At 30.5% G+C, this 15,530-nt stretch overlaps 1 protein-coding gene across 4 annotated transcripts in view; it reads right to left on the bottom strand.

The window, feature by feature from the left end:
• Positions 1-380: 380 nt before the first annotated feature.
• LOC106458401 (beta-1,3-galactosyltransferase 1-like) overlaps positions 381-15,530 on the bottom strand; it is a 27,636-nt gene continuing 12,486 nt past the window's right edge. For all 4 annotated transcript variants that reach the window (XM_022384690.1, XM_022384682.1, XM_022384696.1 and 1 more), the window contains exons 2-3: positions 11,368-11,508; positions 381-7,832 (exon numbers count right to left, since the gene is read on the bottom strand). In XM_022384690.1, the coding sequence (XP_022240398.1) occupies positions 6,844-7,800 (957 nt within the window). In that variant the 5' untranslated portion in view covers positions 7,801-7,832; positions 11,368-11,508 and the 3' untranslated portion in view covers positions 381-6,843. The remainder of the gene's footprint in view (positions 7,833-11,367; positions 11,509-15,530) is intronic.

Here is a 15,530-nt window from a genome sequence, read left to right as displayed (position 1 = left end):
TGATCCTACTTGGATCATCCAGTAAATTACTATTAACCTTGTAAAAGATTCCATGTTCTCAAAATGTTATTCAGTATTATTGTTCCAAGATCTGCCAAAGTTTTAAATAGGTTGTTGTCAGCCTGTGTGTGTGTGTGTGTGTGTGTGTGTGTGTGTGTGTGTGTGTTTCCTCATCATGAACACTAAGCCTAAATCTACTATCGAAAATCTAAAAAGGGTTAGAATAAGTTTAAATATATTGAAATTACTATACAATACTTTTCCTCATAAAAATCCATGCTTTAAGATTTCATCTATAGTAAGGCTAAAGAATGAGTAGATAATTATAACCAGTTGTGTACAGTTTCTGATGGAAAGATAGTGAAGCATGGAAAAGTGCATGAGCTCAAACAACTCTTTATTTAAAAACAATCTTCAAACAAGAAATACAAGTAAGGAAGGAACACATGAGATATCAATGTAATTATTAAACAGAAATAACTGACTTTATACCATTTCTGCCTTATATATTTTACTAGTTAGTTTAATACAGTTTTGCAATTGATTCATTTGTCTTAGAGGCATTACCTTAATTTTTTTTCTATGTTTATCATGCAAGTATCAAATAGTTCTGAAAAATAAATCAACATGTTTAGATTTTCTAAGCAGCCTTGAATGAATAGACAATGATTAATATATATAAACTGTGTATTTTTTAAGCACTTGAAAACATAGTTCACATTACAGTTTATAAATAAGTGAAGTCCAATAAATAAATACCTTTACAAAAATATTCTTTTTTGTTTCTAAAAACAACCTTCTACTTTTCCATTTTTTTATATTAACATTTTTCTGAACAGGTGCCTCATTTACACTTATAGTTAATATAGCAAACAAATTTTCATACTTCATGTGATATTCTTCAGCAACCTTAATTTTTTGAATTACACATTGTAATGCATACTTAGTAACATTGTTCTTATTTAAAAAGAATATACTTAGCTTTAACTCACAAATGTGGACCTTTTTTCAGTTTCACTCTTCTAGAGATCAGTAATATTGAACTGCTTATCTTGCAATAGATTTTTCTCTACCAAGAAAGCCAAAATCTAAAAAGAAGTGTTTGAATTGCTCAAGGAATTTGTGCTCATCTATTTCAAACAGATCTCCATAAAATGTCATAGAATTAGGAGAATATATAGAGAGACATACACATATGCCTTTAAGACCTTTCTAAGATAGACAAAGACCGGCAGTTTCATCATAAATAGAACTTCTTACAACATTCTGCTAGAATAATTCAAGAATTCACAACTTTATCCCACAAGAGTTGGAAAAGGGTATTAACTTGAAGCTTTTTCATAATAAAAACAAAAAAAGTAACTACAAAAAAGGGGGAAACTTGTTTACAGTTTTAGAGAAAAAACTAGTAATGTGTAAATTCTTCCCAAGTGCAGGTTGAAGAAAATTACTTGCATGGAAAACTGTGAGAGACTATGTATAGTCTTCTCCTAGAAAAAAGTGAAATACACAGCTTACTTGCAATATTATTCACAGAGCTAAGAAATCTAGTTTATATTTTGTCTTATGAGAACCAGAGGAAAACTACAGTACTATTGTACTGCACCTTCAGTCTAAGTGAAGCAGAATAATAGTTAATAACTTGCACCGTTTTTTTCTAGAAGAAACAAACAAAAAGAGAGAGAGAGCTACCATATTGCAGCCTTTTTGTGGGAAAAGCAAATAAAGGCTACAAGTTAACCCCTTTCCCAAAAATCAGTGTAAAGTTACTAACTTTATCTTCTTAAGAACAACAAAGAAAGCCTAAAGGATCACTGTTTCTTACTACAAGAACATGTGAAAAGCTGCTTTTACAACTTTTCTTTATGAACAAGTGGGAAAGGATACTAACTTATATTCTTGCTATGAGAACCTGTGAAAGGTTTTAATTTAAAATTCATATATTTATAGAGGTTTCTTAACCATTTGAAACTGAAATGTATTTTCTTGATATTTCCTCTTATTCAGGTTAATCTTTTCTACTGAAATCCAAGTAAAGTTTACTTTTGAAATTTTCATTAGTTTTTACTTCTAAATACTTCAGACATCACACACAACAAAAATATTCCTTCCACAAATAGAAGTAAACTGCCGCTATCACATGATTAAAAAAACCAATTTTGTATCTTAAGACACCACACACAACAAAAATATTCCTCCCACAAATAGAAGTAAACTGCCGCTATCACATGATTAAAAAAAAAAAAATTAAAGATCTTATCTCTCAAACTTTCACAATGGCCTGATCTAATCCAGAAAGGTACTTGTTTATAAAATACAAATGAGATTCATTAATAATAAAACTTTACTTATTATTTACTATAGTTCAAACTATTATAGCTTAAAACCAAAATCTACTTAAACCAATAGTTATATGCAATATTCTAGCTACTTAAAAGGGTTTATTTCATTATCTTGTTCCATAACATCACAATGTGCTCCAAGTATTTATTTTGATGCCTCAACATAACTAAAATAACCAGGCCTAGAAACAAAATTCATATGGTTCCCATAACACTGCCACAAATATATAGTTTAGTAAAAAAAAAATTTTTCACCTTCATATGGTTTTTTGATAATTGCATAAACACTGTCAAATTAATTTAAAATATGAATAAAAATTAGGTTTATTTCCATAATACTTGAAACATCAAAGTAAACACAAGCCAAAAGTTCTTTTGTTTCCAGCAAAATAAATCATTTCTTTTTCTTTACTTATAAAAAAACAAAACAAATAGTGATTGAATGTCAAATTAAACTACTAATAAAACACTGCCTCCCCTGGTTTTAAAGAAAATTGGCATGCAAGTTGATACTAATGTGAAACTGCTTTGGATAAGACTCCAGGTACATGGGTAAAATAATACGGAAGTGATAAAAAAGTAGAAATTGAACATTTAATTAACTAGGCAAGATTAGTTCTTACTGAAATTCTCTTTCTTTTTTTCCATTATAATCACATAATGCATTACAGTGTCAATTCAAAGATTGTTGTAAGTCCTGTCTGTTTATCAGTTTTGTTAGTATAAGGGTTAAAACTGAAGTCAGACCACAACTTCCGAAATGATATTTGATTCTTCCCAACTCTCATTTTAAATACAGAAAAAAAATATACAATATATGTAGCTAACCATGTTTTGAATAACTCAAGGTCTGTTCACACTGGGGCTTTTTTTCAGAGTCAGTATGGTTTTGTTTGGAGGAAAGTGTGAATGATAAAGTTCAACTGACAAACAAACTGAACCAAGTTCACCCGAAGGGGTGGTCTCAGTTTGCTTGATAAACTTGAATGTGAACCACAGAGGAGCTCAATCTATTAGCAAACAGAAAATGAACCACACGTTTCACATAATCAGAAATTACATTTGCTCACATAGTTTTGATAGTACAGTTGTGCGATAAATTACATATACATAGGTGGAAATATGGTCAGGGGTAAATATAGAAAAGTAGTGGTTCCTGATATTACAAATAGAAATCACAGACAGATATGCAATTGCATGTGTAAACTCATGCACACGCGTGCATGTCTGTGTGACTGCCATAGCTTCAAGATGAAAGAACTTAGAAAGTTGAAATTTTGCACCCATACTTAAATGGACCCTAAGGATGTGCACCTGGGTATTAATAATTATCCATGTGCATCTTTTTATGAAGCAAGCTAGCAAAAAACCACATAGAAAAGAAGTGGTTACTTATATTACAAATAGAAATCACTGACAGACACACATGTGCATGTATCTTTCTAATGAGGCAAACCAGCAAAAAGCCACATAGAAACAAAATGGTTCCTTATATTACAAATAGAAATCACTGACATACACGCATGTGCATGCATCTTTTTAACGAGGCAAACCTGCAAAAAACCACATAGAAATGAAATGGTTCCTTATATAACAACTTCTAACATAGAAAAGCCAGTGTGTTTTGGTAACAATGTGCTCCAACAATGAAACAATGACTTTTGTCATGTTGCTTGGCAAAAAAAAAAAAGTTTATATAGGTTATACTTTTATGCTAAAATGGGTTCAGGATACACACACTGCCATATATATATATATATATATATACATCTGTGTGTGTGTGTGTGTGTGTGCTCATAGTTTTTCAATAATGTAGTTTGTCCTTAACTATAGAATCAGTAAATTTTCCAGTAAGTCATCCTAGAATTCATTAATTTGTTATTTTTAATGGTCTCAAAACTGCCATGAATATTCACTGTTTTGTTCACAACTTTATCTACTTAATTTTCTTTGAACACACCAACATATATATATAGTTTAGCTATTGTCTTCATACATTTTTTGTGTTTATCAGTAAAACAACTGAGCAAGAAAATGAATACAGGAGTGAAGGTTCAGGGTTTCCAGTTGCTGAAATTTAGCATCTGGGCAGCCAGGATCATAAAATTAACATTAATAAAATTAATTTGATATATTTTACACACACACACACACACACACATAACGTGTACCATTACCACTAATAAAACTAGTTTTTTTAGACTGAACAAACTTTGAAAGTCCTGTTTAAATTAGGGCAATACTGTTGAAAGTTTTCATAACATCATATAATTTGCAAAACATGAGGTGGTTGTGAATCAGTTTCTTTACACCATTTTCTTTCACTAAGAAAAACTTTATTTTTATATCTGGCACATCCTTATCATTATCATAAAAGGAACAGACACTGTTAAGTACATCTGTATTAATTTTTTTCTCCATGTTTAAGCTTTAGCATTAACAAAATACCTTTATCTTTCACTTGCTTTTTTTTTCTTCTGCTGTCTTAGATAAGAAATAGTTTGCTCAAAGTAGATTATAGATACAAGAATCAGTAAATCACAGTCAGTTTTGTTTTCAGTTGGTATAGTCCCAATTATTCAGCAAAACTTAGTTTCAGTGAAGTATTTGGATATGTGTTACTTATCAGTCATATTCAGTTACTTGATGGTCAGCTGGGAAGATGTATAAAAAAGTTTATTTTTACATTAGTCATTATACAGTTAACATATTTCATTTGAAAGCCATTTATAAACTTGTGCCTACAACTTACAGTGTACAAATGTTAAAGAAGAAACACGCTAATTTGTTATCATTAATTGTGATAAATTTGGCCCTTATTTTCATCAAATGATTTAAAAGAATATGTTACAACATTATAATGCATAACTTTCAGTTATTATCTTCAACATAAATTTGAAAACATGGGTAAGTGCTTCCTATTGAAGGTTAAATACCTGAAAGTTTTTTAACTTTGTGAGAAATGTGTTAGGAGGCAGCAAACATCTGTAAACATATCAAACAATGATAAAAAAGAAAAAATTTAATTATAGTACAAGAACTAATAGTAGTAACCTTACCATAAATCAAAACAGTGTACATCTAAACTAAAGATGAAAACAATAGTAACTTCTTACAAAATTAAATGGCCCCCCAGTGGCACAGCGGTATGTCTGCGGACTTACAACGCTAGAATCCGGGTTTCGATACCCGTGGTGGGCAGAGCACAGATAGCCCATTGTGTAGCTTTGTGCTTAATTACAAACAAACAAACAAAATTAAATGATAAGAGTTTATTAAAATTTTGTAGCTTAGAGTAACACAAACAACAAAAAGAAAGCATTTCCTTCTAAATAATTAATTTTCATGATTTGTGATGATTTTTACAGCTGAACTACATTCCTCCCCTTTCTCATCCTCATTATCAATTCAAAAGAACTATAAGTATGATTTCACTGGTTTGTGCATAAAGCATTGAGATGTATCAGTCGAATTTCTATTTGATGGTAAGTCAAAATAATCTAAATAATTTACTGAAGCTACAAAGAAATTTATTTCAACTGTGTTCCTTCAGCTTTAGGTGGCATTAACTTGTATTGCTATATTGGACCTTTGCACCTTCAACCCCCACAGGGATGTTACTCACAGACTCCCTGTTCTTTTTGGTCTGTTTCAAGCTCTTTAGAAAGCTTCTAGAGAGAACAGTAAGATTCAGAAAATGAATAATTAGTACACTATGTAAAAACTAAATATAATTAGAATACGTTAATGAACTCTGAACATCTGTCTTTAAACCTAGTGGTATTTCTTTGTCAAAGCATTTTTAACATTATTGTACAATTATTATGTACCAAGATAACTATAAAAAAGATGTTGGCATTTGATTACATTGTTGAGGATATGTTTTGTAACAAAGGCCTACACTTATGACATTAAAAAGACACTTGGCTTTGGGGAGGGTGTGAGTGTAAAGGTATGCAGTTGGGGATAAATTGTAACTACAATTTTTTTCCCCTTCAAAAATACAACTAAGTTATGACAATGTTTGCCACTTCTAAAGGTTGGATATAAAATTAGTACTTAACTTATTACAAACAAAAAATAATAATACTGTACTACGATTTACAAGGTGAAAATGCACTGATGTAAAGGTGCCTGTATTGATGGTGAGTTATAGGAAATAATACAAAAAAACATTACAATTGGTAATTTGAAATAAGGAATATAATAAATAGAGCTAAGTCTGATAAATTATGTTTGCCAAGATTAGCAAAAGGCAATAAATAAAATTTTTGTTAAGATGAGAAGAGAAAATCATTCTATTTTAATTTTTATTTCAAGCTACACTTTGAAACAGGGGTAGATGGGTTATGGGAACCATAATGGCTTCCTTAGGCCTTGCAACGTAAACTTAATTCCAACACCACTAAACATTATTTTCATTATTTAACCTTTCACCTAATATTATTTCAATTTGGCAAAATCACTGGTTATATATGGATTTTATACAAAAACATCTTCATCAACATTTATATGTCTTATTTTGAATTGAAGACCACATACTTCTGAGATCTTTTACAGACATTTTATGACTTGTGATTATTTTTCTAAAAATGCATGGATTGTTCTTTCTTTTGTAAAACTTGAATCCATCATGATTTTCTCTAGACAGTTTCAACTTACTTGCACAGATTCCCGTTATGAAAACATCTTCTAGATAGAAAAAAGGCATATCCAATGCAGTTTGGTAAAGTGAGGGGACAATGTCTGTAGAAAACACATAACCAGTGCCAGAAAGGTAGTCTGGATAAACATTTGCAGTAAAAAATGAGTCGGGGATATACCACTTAGAGTGCTTATCCCGCACAGGCACAGCACCACTGATAAGACACCCAAGGAGTAACTTTGTGTGACCTTTCTTTTTAAGGTAGTTAATAAGATTGAAAATATTAACAAACATATCATCATCAGTTTTCATAATATAGCTTGCATCGAGACAAGTGTTGTTCACCCATTTCAACAACATAACAGACTTGATGGTTAAATTATTATACGAATCCACGAAGTCTTCTTGAATGATGTCAGAATAAAGTTCACTTTCCTTTAGAACTCTTGAAGTCAAATTTACATCATCAGTTTTTCCAATCATAAAATACATTTTAACATTATTATTTATTTTGACAAACTGACCCCATGTGTTTCTAATGGTATGACGAGCTACAAAATTTGGAATAGCAGAACAAACAATGATGACAAGAAATGGCTTCCTCCCTTCTACATCATTACACCCAGCTGACGGAGAAAGTAATAGTGTTTTATTATTTGGAATAACTAGCTTCCTCAAGTCTTTTTGTGCCCACATCCAAGCCATATCTGATGGTGGGTGAACTGCTGGCTGATGAAACAATCCTAAAAGTGCTATTCCCCAAATGGCCAGAAAGCAAAGAGCCCAAAGAAAGCCATTTCGCAGCATTTTCATTATCCCAGTAAAGACTTATTTCTTAATTGGATCTGAAAAAAATTCAGTAAAAGGCATAAAATTACTTATTCAACTTATTAATACTTCAAAAGAGTTTTAAAAAATTTACAGTATTATGGTTGTTTAACACACAAATACTTGATACACAAAATCTTTTATGATGAACATATCTTCCAAAATCTCGTATTCTGCATCTTTAATATCTAAAGTTTATGAGCAACTTTCCAAAAAAACAAAATGTTAAGTAGCTTTCCCACAACAAAGCTACAAGACCTATTAAATTTGCACACACCTTCTTGAAGGTTAATTCTCAAGCAAATATTTTATGTGTGATGACAGGCTGTAAGCCAAGTTATTTCATACAGTTTAAAATCTTCAGAATATTTATTCATTTGCATCAAAGTACACAAAAACTAAAGTTCTTGGTATACTAACAAAAAACACTAATTAAAGAACACTTTTATTCATTATACTTATCTCCCACTCTTTAACATAAATATATATTATCAGTGATATGATTTACGTTAACGATCACAGAATTTAATTAGGGGAAGGGGATAGGACAGAAACTACTGAATTGTAGACTTCCTTCTTGAATACCTGTAATATAAAACTGTTTTAAACTGGTTTACATTTTCTGTAGAAAACAAAAATTAATGTATTCTATATCAAACATATTTACAATTATGAAATATTGTGTGAAAGTAATCCTTGTCAATGCTTGTGTGATGAGCAGTTTAATTGCTAGAGCAGCAGAACATTGCCCACAGTCTATTGAGATACATGCAGGTGGGCCAATATTTCTTGAGCACCCACACCACCAGTGCTGCATCAAGTAATCATTCATTTTAGAAGGTCTTGGAGCTCAATTCTTCACATTATTTTAACTCCAACTGGCTATCTTTGGCAGCTGCCGATATTTATGGACCCAAGCTTTTTTATTTCAGGACTACAGCGTAACTTTTAAATAAAATAATGACCTCTACCTGCAGATTGTATCTTTTATTTGTCAATATTCTGCTTTAAATGTTTGTTAGGAATGAATTATAAACTATTCAAGTTGAAAGCAAACTAGAATACACTCACCAGCTAACTGAACTTGTGTCCCAAACACACTTATCTTAGTAACGGAAGTATCAAACATTCTCAAATTTCAATTAAGAATAATAGAGGCATAGTATCAACAAGATAACAGCTTATAAACTTACTTTAACTCCAACATCAGTACACTTGCATGCATGCATGCATACACACACACACAAACACATCTTTACCACTTTTTGCCAGATGTAGAAAGGTGGTTGCTCTTTATACACACACACACATCTTTACCACTTTTTGCCAGATGTAGAAAGGTGGTTGCTCAACATACACACATCTTTACCACTTTTTGCCAGATGTAGAAAGGTGGTTGCTCACAAGGAAAGAAAAAAAGTATAAGTGACAATAAAAAGCAGCAAGAAATAATAGAATACAATACATCATGGGGTGGGGACAGCAAAACTGTCCTTGAAGTTATCATTCCAGCTCCAATATAATAATGCTAGATGCTAAAATTTAGACTTAAGCTAAATAATTTGAATGATATAACCAAAGGATTACCAATATGAAAATCATCATATATAGTAATTAATTTTAGACATAAAATTGTCAATGATTTAAAAATTTCTAAAATTTTGCATGATTTCATTATACATAATATTTTTTCCTTTAAAATATTTAAAACCTATTATCAGTATTAAATATGAAATTCCAATAGGACCTCTTATATATAATTATAAAAACGTTTTACATAGTCTAGATATAAATAATGTGAAGAATATACCATGCGATTGCTACTTAAATTATTTAGCAGTTTCTTTTCATAAGCATATTATTACTGGAAATTTGGATATAATTAAAGATAATTCTTTAAGGAAAATAATAGAAAAAGGTGCTAAATATACAATTGCTACAAAATGTAAAAAAGTAGACATCCCAAGTTATATAAAGAAAAATGTAGATGATTATGATTTGAAACTTAATTATTCTACACATTATCCTCCAAATTTGTTTTTAGAATGGAGATATTATGTTATTAATAGAATTAAAGAAATATTAGTTTTTATTAATTTAACTAAATATCCAGTAGATTTAACATTTTTATCTTAAAGCTAAGATCCATAAAATACAAGAGAAATATATTATTCTGCCTATCAATAAAGCCAACTGCAATTTTGGCTTTATCTGTAAATGTTTCTATGCAGAAATTATAACTGATGAGATAGATGCTACTCAAACTTTTAAATTCTATATGCGATTCCTAAATTACAGAAATATATTAAATTTCACTTTATTTCTAGTTCAGTAAGTACTATACTAAAACAACACACAATTTTATTAAGTAAATTACTGAATCAGTTATATGTTAAATTACAACATAATGCAAATAGTAGACATGATTTCTGGACAATAAAAATAATGAATCTGCCTTAAAAACTCTAGAAAATTTAAATAAAACATAATTAGCAGATAAAATTCAAACATACGAGTTTACTGCATTGCTTACATCTATACCACTTAATGATTTGGTAGCAGGTGATAAATTTGATAAAAGATGAATTTATAGATCTACCCACAGAAATAGAAAAACAAACTTTTTTAAAGCACATTCCATTTTTGCATATATAATAATTATTTTGATAAGAACGTTTATAAACAAGTCATACTCTTACAACATACAATAGATATCTATTCAACCAGTGAAGGGCATTGTTGACTTGTTTTACACAATGTGTAAAGTTGCAGTAATATATGTCAACTAGGTACCCTAACTATTAACAATTAAACTCAAGATATTTTACAATGTTTAACAAGATTATGATACTTAGATTAGTTCTAATTTTATGCACTAAATCAACAATAACAAATAATTTTTGTAAGTGTAGAAAATTAAAATATTCAAAGCTGTATGGGAGGGAAGAGATAGAACTAATCTATAAAGCAGATTTGTCATTTATATGTCCACTTTTCACACCCACACTTTTGGCCAATCTTAACCAAACATGGCACCCTTCAAGCACCCAAGGGAGTGACATAGGGTATTTGGCATTTGGATCGGAATACACACCATTTCATATTTATTTTTCATTTCAGCATCTAAATGTGTTATACATGTATAAAAAAAGACTTGAAATTACTAACAATTCAAAATACAATTTATTAAAAGATAATAAAATGGCACAGATTTTTTATTTTTTTGTGGAAATACAATTAAATCCTTTCTGATATCACTTATGTTCATATCACTAAATACTGTGACAATTATAAAGAATGTTAAATCACAATGATCATTGAATTTTGCAAGTGTACAGAATCATATCAATACATGTAGATGGAATCCAGTATTGCATTACTAACTGTAATTAAGTTATTAACATTTTGTTATTTTACCATTTAACCAGTGTCTTCTAGTGATGAGAATGAAACTCTTTTGACTGAATTGCCACTCACTTTTTTTAACTGATCAATGTAAAAAAAAAGAAAAATCAAACTATCATGTACAATAAATTGAGTAATAACCAATACCCTGTTCAGGTGAGGATTTTCTTTCCTGTTGGGTTCCAACATTTTGTAAGATCTGCGATGCAGGTCTTCATGTAAATGCCTCCAACGTAGCCTTGTTTTAGAAGCTGCTTTGGAGGTAGAGCTGGCATATTAAGTTTTAATCTGAAAATGACATGCAAATACAACTGTGTTAAGTATGAAAAAACACAAATAATCACTTAATTAAATAAAAAATACAACAACAGTAAAATCACTAAAATTGGGAGTATAGAATAAATAAATAAAATACTTTTTCAAGTGTCTCTAGTAGCTTTGCTCGAAATTCAAAACAAACCAAACCAAATTTTCAAGTGAAGAAAATCTGCAATATAAAATGTGATATATGTTCACATCCTTTAGTTTCTGAATTTTATGGAATTGTTTAGAGTGATTTAAATACAACTTCAAAAATACACATTTATACTCTAACCCGACAAAATTAAGATAAAGTGAAATACTTGCATAATTTATATTATAAATTACAAGCTAACATTTTCATATGCAACATACCACATTTGTAAGACACAGCTTTTGTGCACAAAATTTAAATTAGTAAAACTAGCCTAAACTTTACATGAACAGGGTAACAAAGATCCCTAATCTATCTATCTATCTATATATATAGCCATTTGCATATAGTTGTCAAATGGAATGTATAAAATTACTTTGGCACACTCCCCTTTCTGAAAGGTATGCCTTATCTACAATTCATGCAGTTAAGTAATACAAGGAAGTCAATAACAAACTAATACAAGTCTAAACAAACCTACTATTAAACACAACAACAAATTTTACAACTATAATGATTTTGATCCTGTGTGCATGGGTGGAGTAAAAATGTGCATGGCATGACCTTTTACAGAGTACAATTCCACTTATTGTGCAATTAATGTCAGAGTTATCAACTAGTCATTCTACCCTACACTGCTGATTTAGCAACAATTCATGGTAGGGGAATATTTAATAAAATTTAGAGATATTAAAACGAAAGCACCAAAAACATGCATTTCAGAGATTCTGGAGGTTATGCAAAATGCTTGATGGACAAAAGTATTACTATTCTTCACACAAATGTCACCTTACACTCAAACTTAAGAGTCTGAGTCAGACTAACATCATCAATTCACAGACATATTTTGAACACAAATACTTTCATAACACATCTGATGTTTTGTGTCAATACACTTCATAAATTCAGAATTATAGTCAAAATAGATTCTCCAATAGGGAGTGGGTCCAATTGACTGACCCTGTGCATATTTATTTAATTAATCTTTAAATCATATGAAGTACAACTTAATCTGCACTGTACAGTTGACTGTATAATGTATGAATTGCTAAACACAAACCAGCAGTACTGTATGTGCATTGATTGACAAATAACAGTGAACTAACTCCTGTGTTTTAAAGCAACTGATAGGAGCATTGCTTTTACCTTCAATTATCTATACATTAAAATTTTGTAACTTGTTTCAGAAAATTCTATTGTTTAAATGCAAATAAAAATAGTGGAACATCAACTACTCCTTACGTGTTACAGATCTAAGTAGCATAGTGCTTTAACTTCTTATCCGTAGCAGTAATGATTTTAGTTTCTGATGTTGTATACAAACTTGGTCTTCTTTTCTACAAATTAAAAGTAAAATTTTAAAATTTTGGTGGTTTTCTTTATGCCAATTTGTATTTCCAAACTTACATTCCATTTATTAATTTGATAATAAAAAATTACATTTATGTTAAATAGGTAAATTCATTCCTATCAAGCTTTCTTGTAGCTTTCACACATGTCCAAACAGGAAATTTTTAACTAAGTATTCTCATTAGCAAATATATTTGCATAATAAAGTAGAACATTCAATCACAACTTAAGGTTGACACTTAAACTAAAGATAAATATAGTAGCAATTATGATAAAAATATGTTGAAATGAAGTTGAATATCTGTTCTAAGAATAGGTTGCAAGTTTTTTTTGGATACAATGTTTTTGACTGATACTTTTAACTCCACATTTTGTCAGTAGAAAATCTAAAATACTCTTTACAGTTATAAAAATCAAAATTAATAGGAAAAAAAAAATTGGAAATAACAAGTCTGTATACACAAATATAAAAATTAGTTCATTTTCTCTTTAGGTTTTCTCACTCGGATATCCCTGTTCAGTACTTAATGTTAAGGAGTTTGAGGTTGTAATACAAGAATGGTAGCCATTCAGCATTTGTGGAAACATACTTTACCACATAAATATTGTCAGTGTCTGAGAACAGGTGTTCATTATACACAATGCTGCTTAAGGCCGATAGAGACCTTTGTGCCGAGATGATATTGGAAATGTATCTTTGTTCAGTTTCCAACACAATGATCGATTAAACTGTAGCTGTGGAATTGGCAGAAATTAAAATAGAAATTAATTTCACTGATGGTAGCAAGTTCTTTGTAATGACATGTTTGACCAACATCATTAATGCCTGAAGGTATTTTACTATAGCAAACCCAGAATGAGTTTGTTGTCATAAACTTTTAATAAATGATGGTGCTCATGATGAGGAATCATCTATTCACCTTCACTGTCTCTACATTCAATCACATTTGAATGTGAATTTGGTAATGTCAGACCTTCAAATTCTGTTTCACTGTTTTTGAAAGTTGTTCCTTTAAAACAAGGATTGTTTTGTATTCCAGTAAATCTAATTTCAAGCCCTTCTCTCAAGAATGCCTTTATTGTGTTTCCAGTTTAAAGTAGGTTTTGATATCCATGACAGATAGTGATGAATAATAGCCACAGCTAAGATAACTATGAAAATAACAGAGTCTATAAAGCCAATGTTTTAGGAATTGTTGATTATTGTCAAGGTTGGTAATGTCAGCACCATACTCATATTGCTCTGTTTTGTTCCAAAAGCCTTTCAAGATGATTGTATGTTAGTTTCATCTTTTAAGGTTCTTTGAGGCATATTTACACCAATTACTTTTGAAGACACTAGAAACAAGTAGATGAAATGTGTACCTTTCTACTGACTGCTATGAGATGTACTACAGCTCACTGGAATTCCACAGCATTCACTGATTGCAAGTTATAATGTAGGGTAAAACACAAGGTTCACTTGGCAATCCAGTGTCGTAAGAATATTTCACAACATGTGCTCAATTATCTATTGTTAGGAGATATTTTACTTTTAATTTCCCATATGTTTCTGAGATCTTCCATCTTTTTCCCTATTACATTACCAGTATGACTTCCAAGAAAATATTTGACATTAAGATCAGCATGTAAATTCATGTGTGTTGTGATCCAGTGTCTTGTGAAACTAATAACACTACTGTTTGCTGTTGAGCATAATCAAATACATGATATCAGAGAAACTGATGTACGTTCAAAATCTAATCAGCATTTGCATGCAATTTACATTATTTTACATACATCAAAGACAATTTTTTCTCCAAAATAAGTTTTACTTGGGAAGTTATACTGTAGTTGTGCTTTCTTCATTAGGTGAACACATTCCTCATCAATAACATCTGAATATGGTTGATTATGCAAAGCATTCATTTTACTGGTTGCATAATGCAACTCTTTAGCAAAGGATGATCATCAATGTCTTATAATTTCTTTCTTTGGCAACCCAGAGAGGTTTGTTGTTTCCCCAGAACTTTAGGTCATGCTTTCAGTGTCAATATTAGATTTGCTATGCATTAATATTTTCCTAAACTAAAACTGTATTCCTAACAAATACTTACTTCTATGCATACAGTAGCTATTTCTTTCATGCCTGCTGTTGAGATTTTGTGTACACCACTAGCCTTGAACTATTTCTCACCTAAATTAAGTTTTTTGACACAAATCAACTAATACATGATGTAATAATCATGTGGCAGTTACCCTCCACCAAAAGAGAGCAACATAAGCACTTGCTCTTGAAATTAACTTTATTCTTAGAGGAAACAAGAATAATGTTCACCAGTATAGGGAAGGTGTGCAGAGAGACTATTGAAAATCTAATTTCAGGTAAGAAAAATGTTAACTCCTGAAATGATCCATTTACTTCTCTGCACATGGTAGCTAGAATCACACACTGACATGGTGGAAATTCAGGTGCAAATGAAAAAACTTAGATGAGCACCCTTCAAAGAGGCATCAGAAGGTTTGA

The sequence above is a fragment of the Limulus polyphemus genome, unplaced genomic scaffold (genome assembly GCF_000517525.1).
Source record: "Limulus polyphemus unplaced genomic scaffold, Limulus_polyphemus-2.1.2 Scaffold22, whole genome shotgun sequence".
Classification (NCBI taxonomy): domain Eukaryota; kingdom Metazoa; phylum Arthropoda; class Merostomata; order Xiphosura; family Limulidae; genus Limulus; species Limulus polyphemus.
This window is presented reverse-complemented; position numbering and strand designations above follow the sequence as displayed.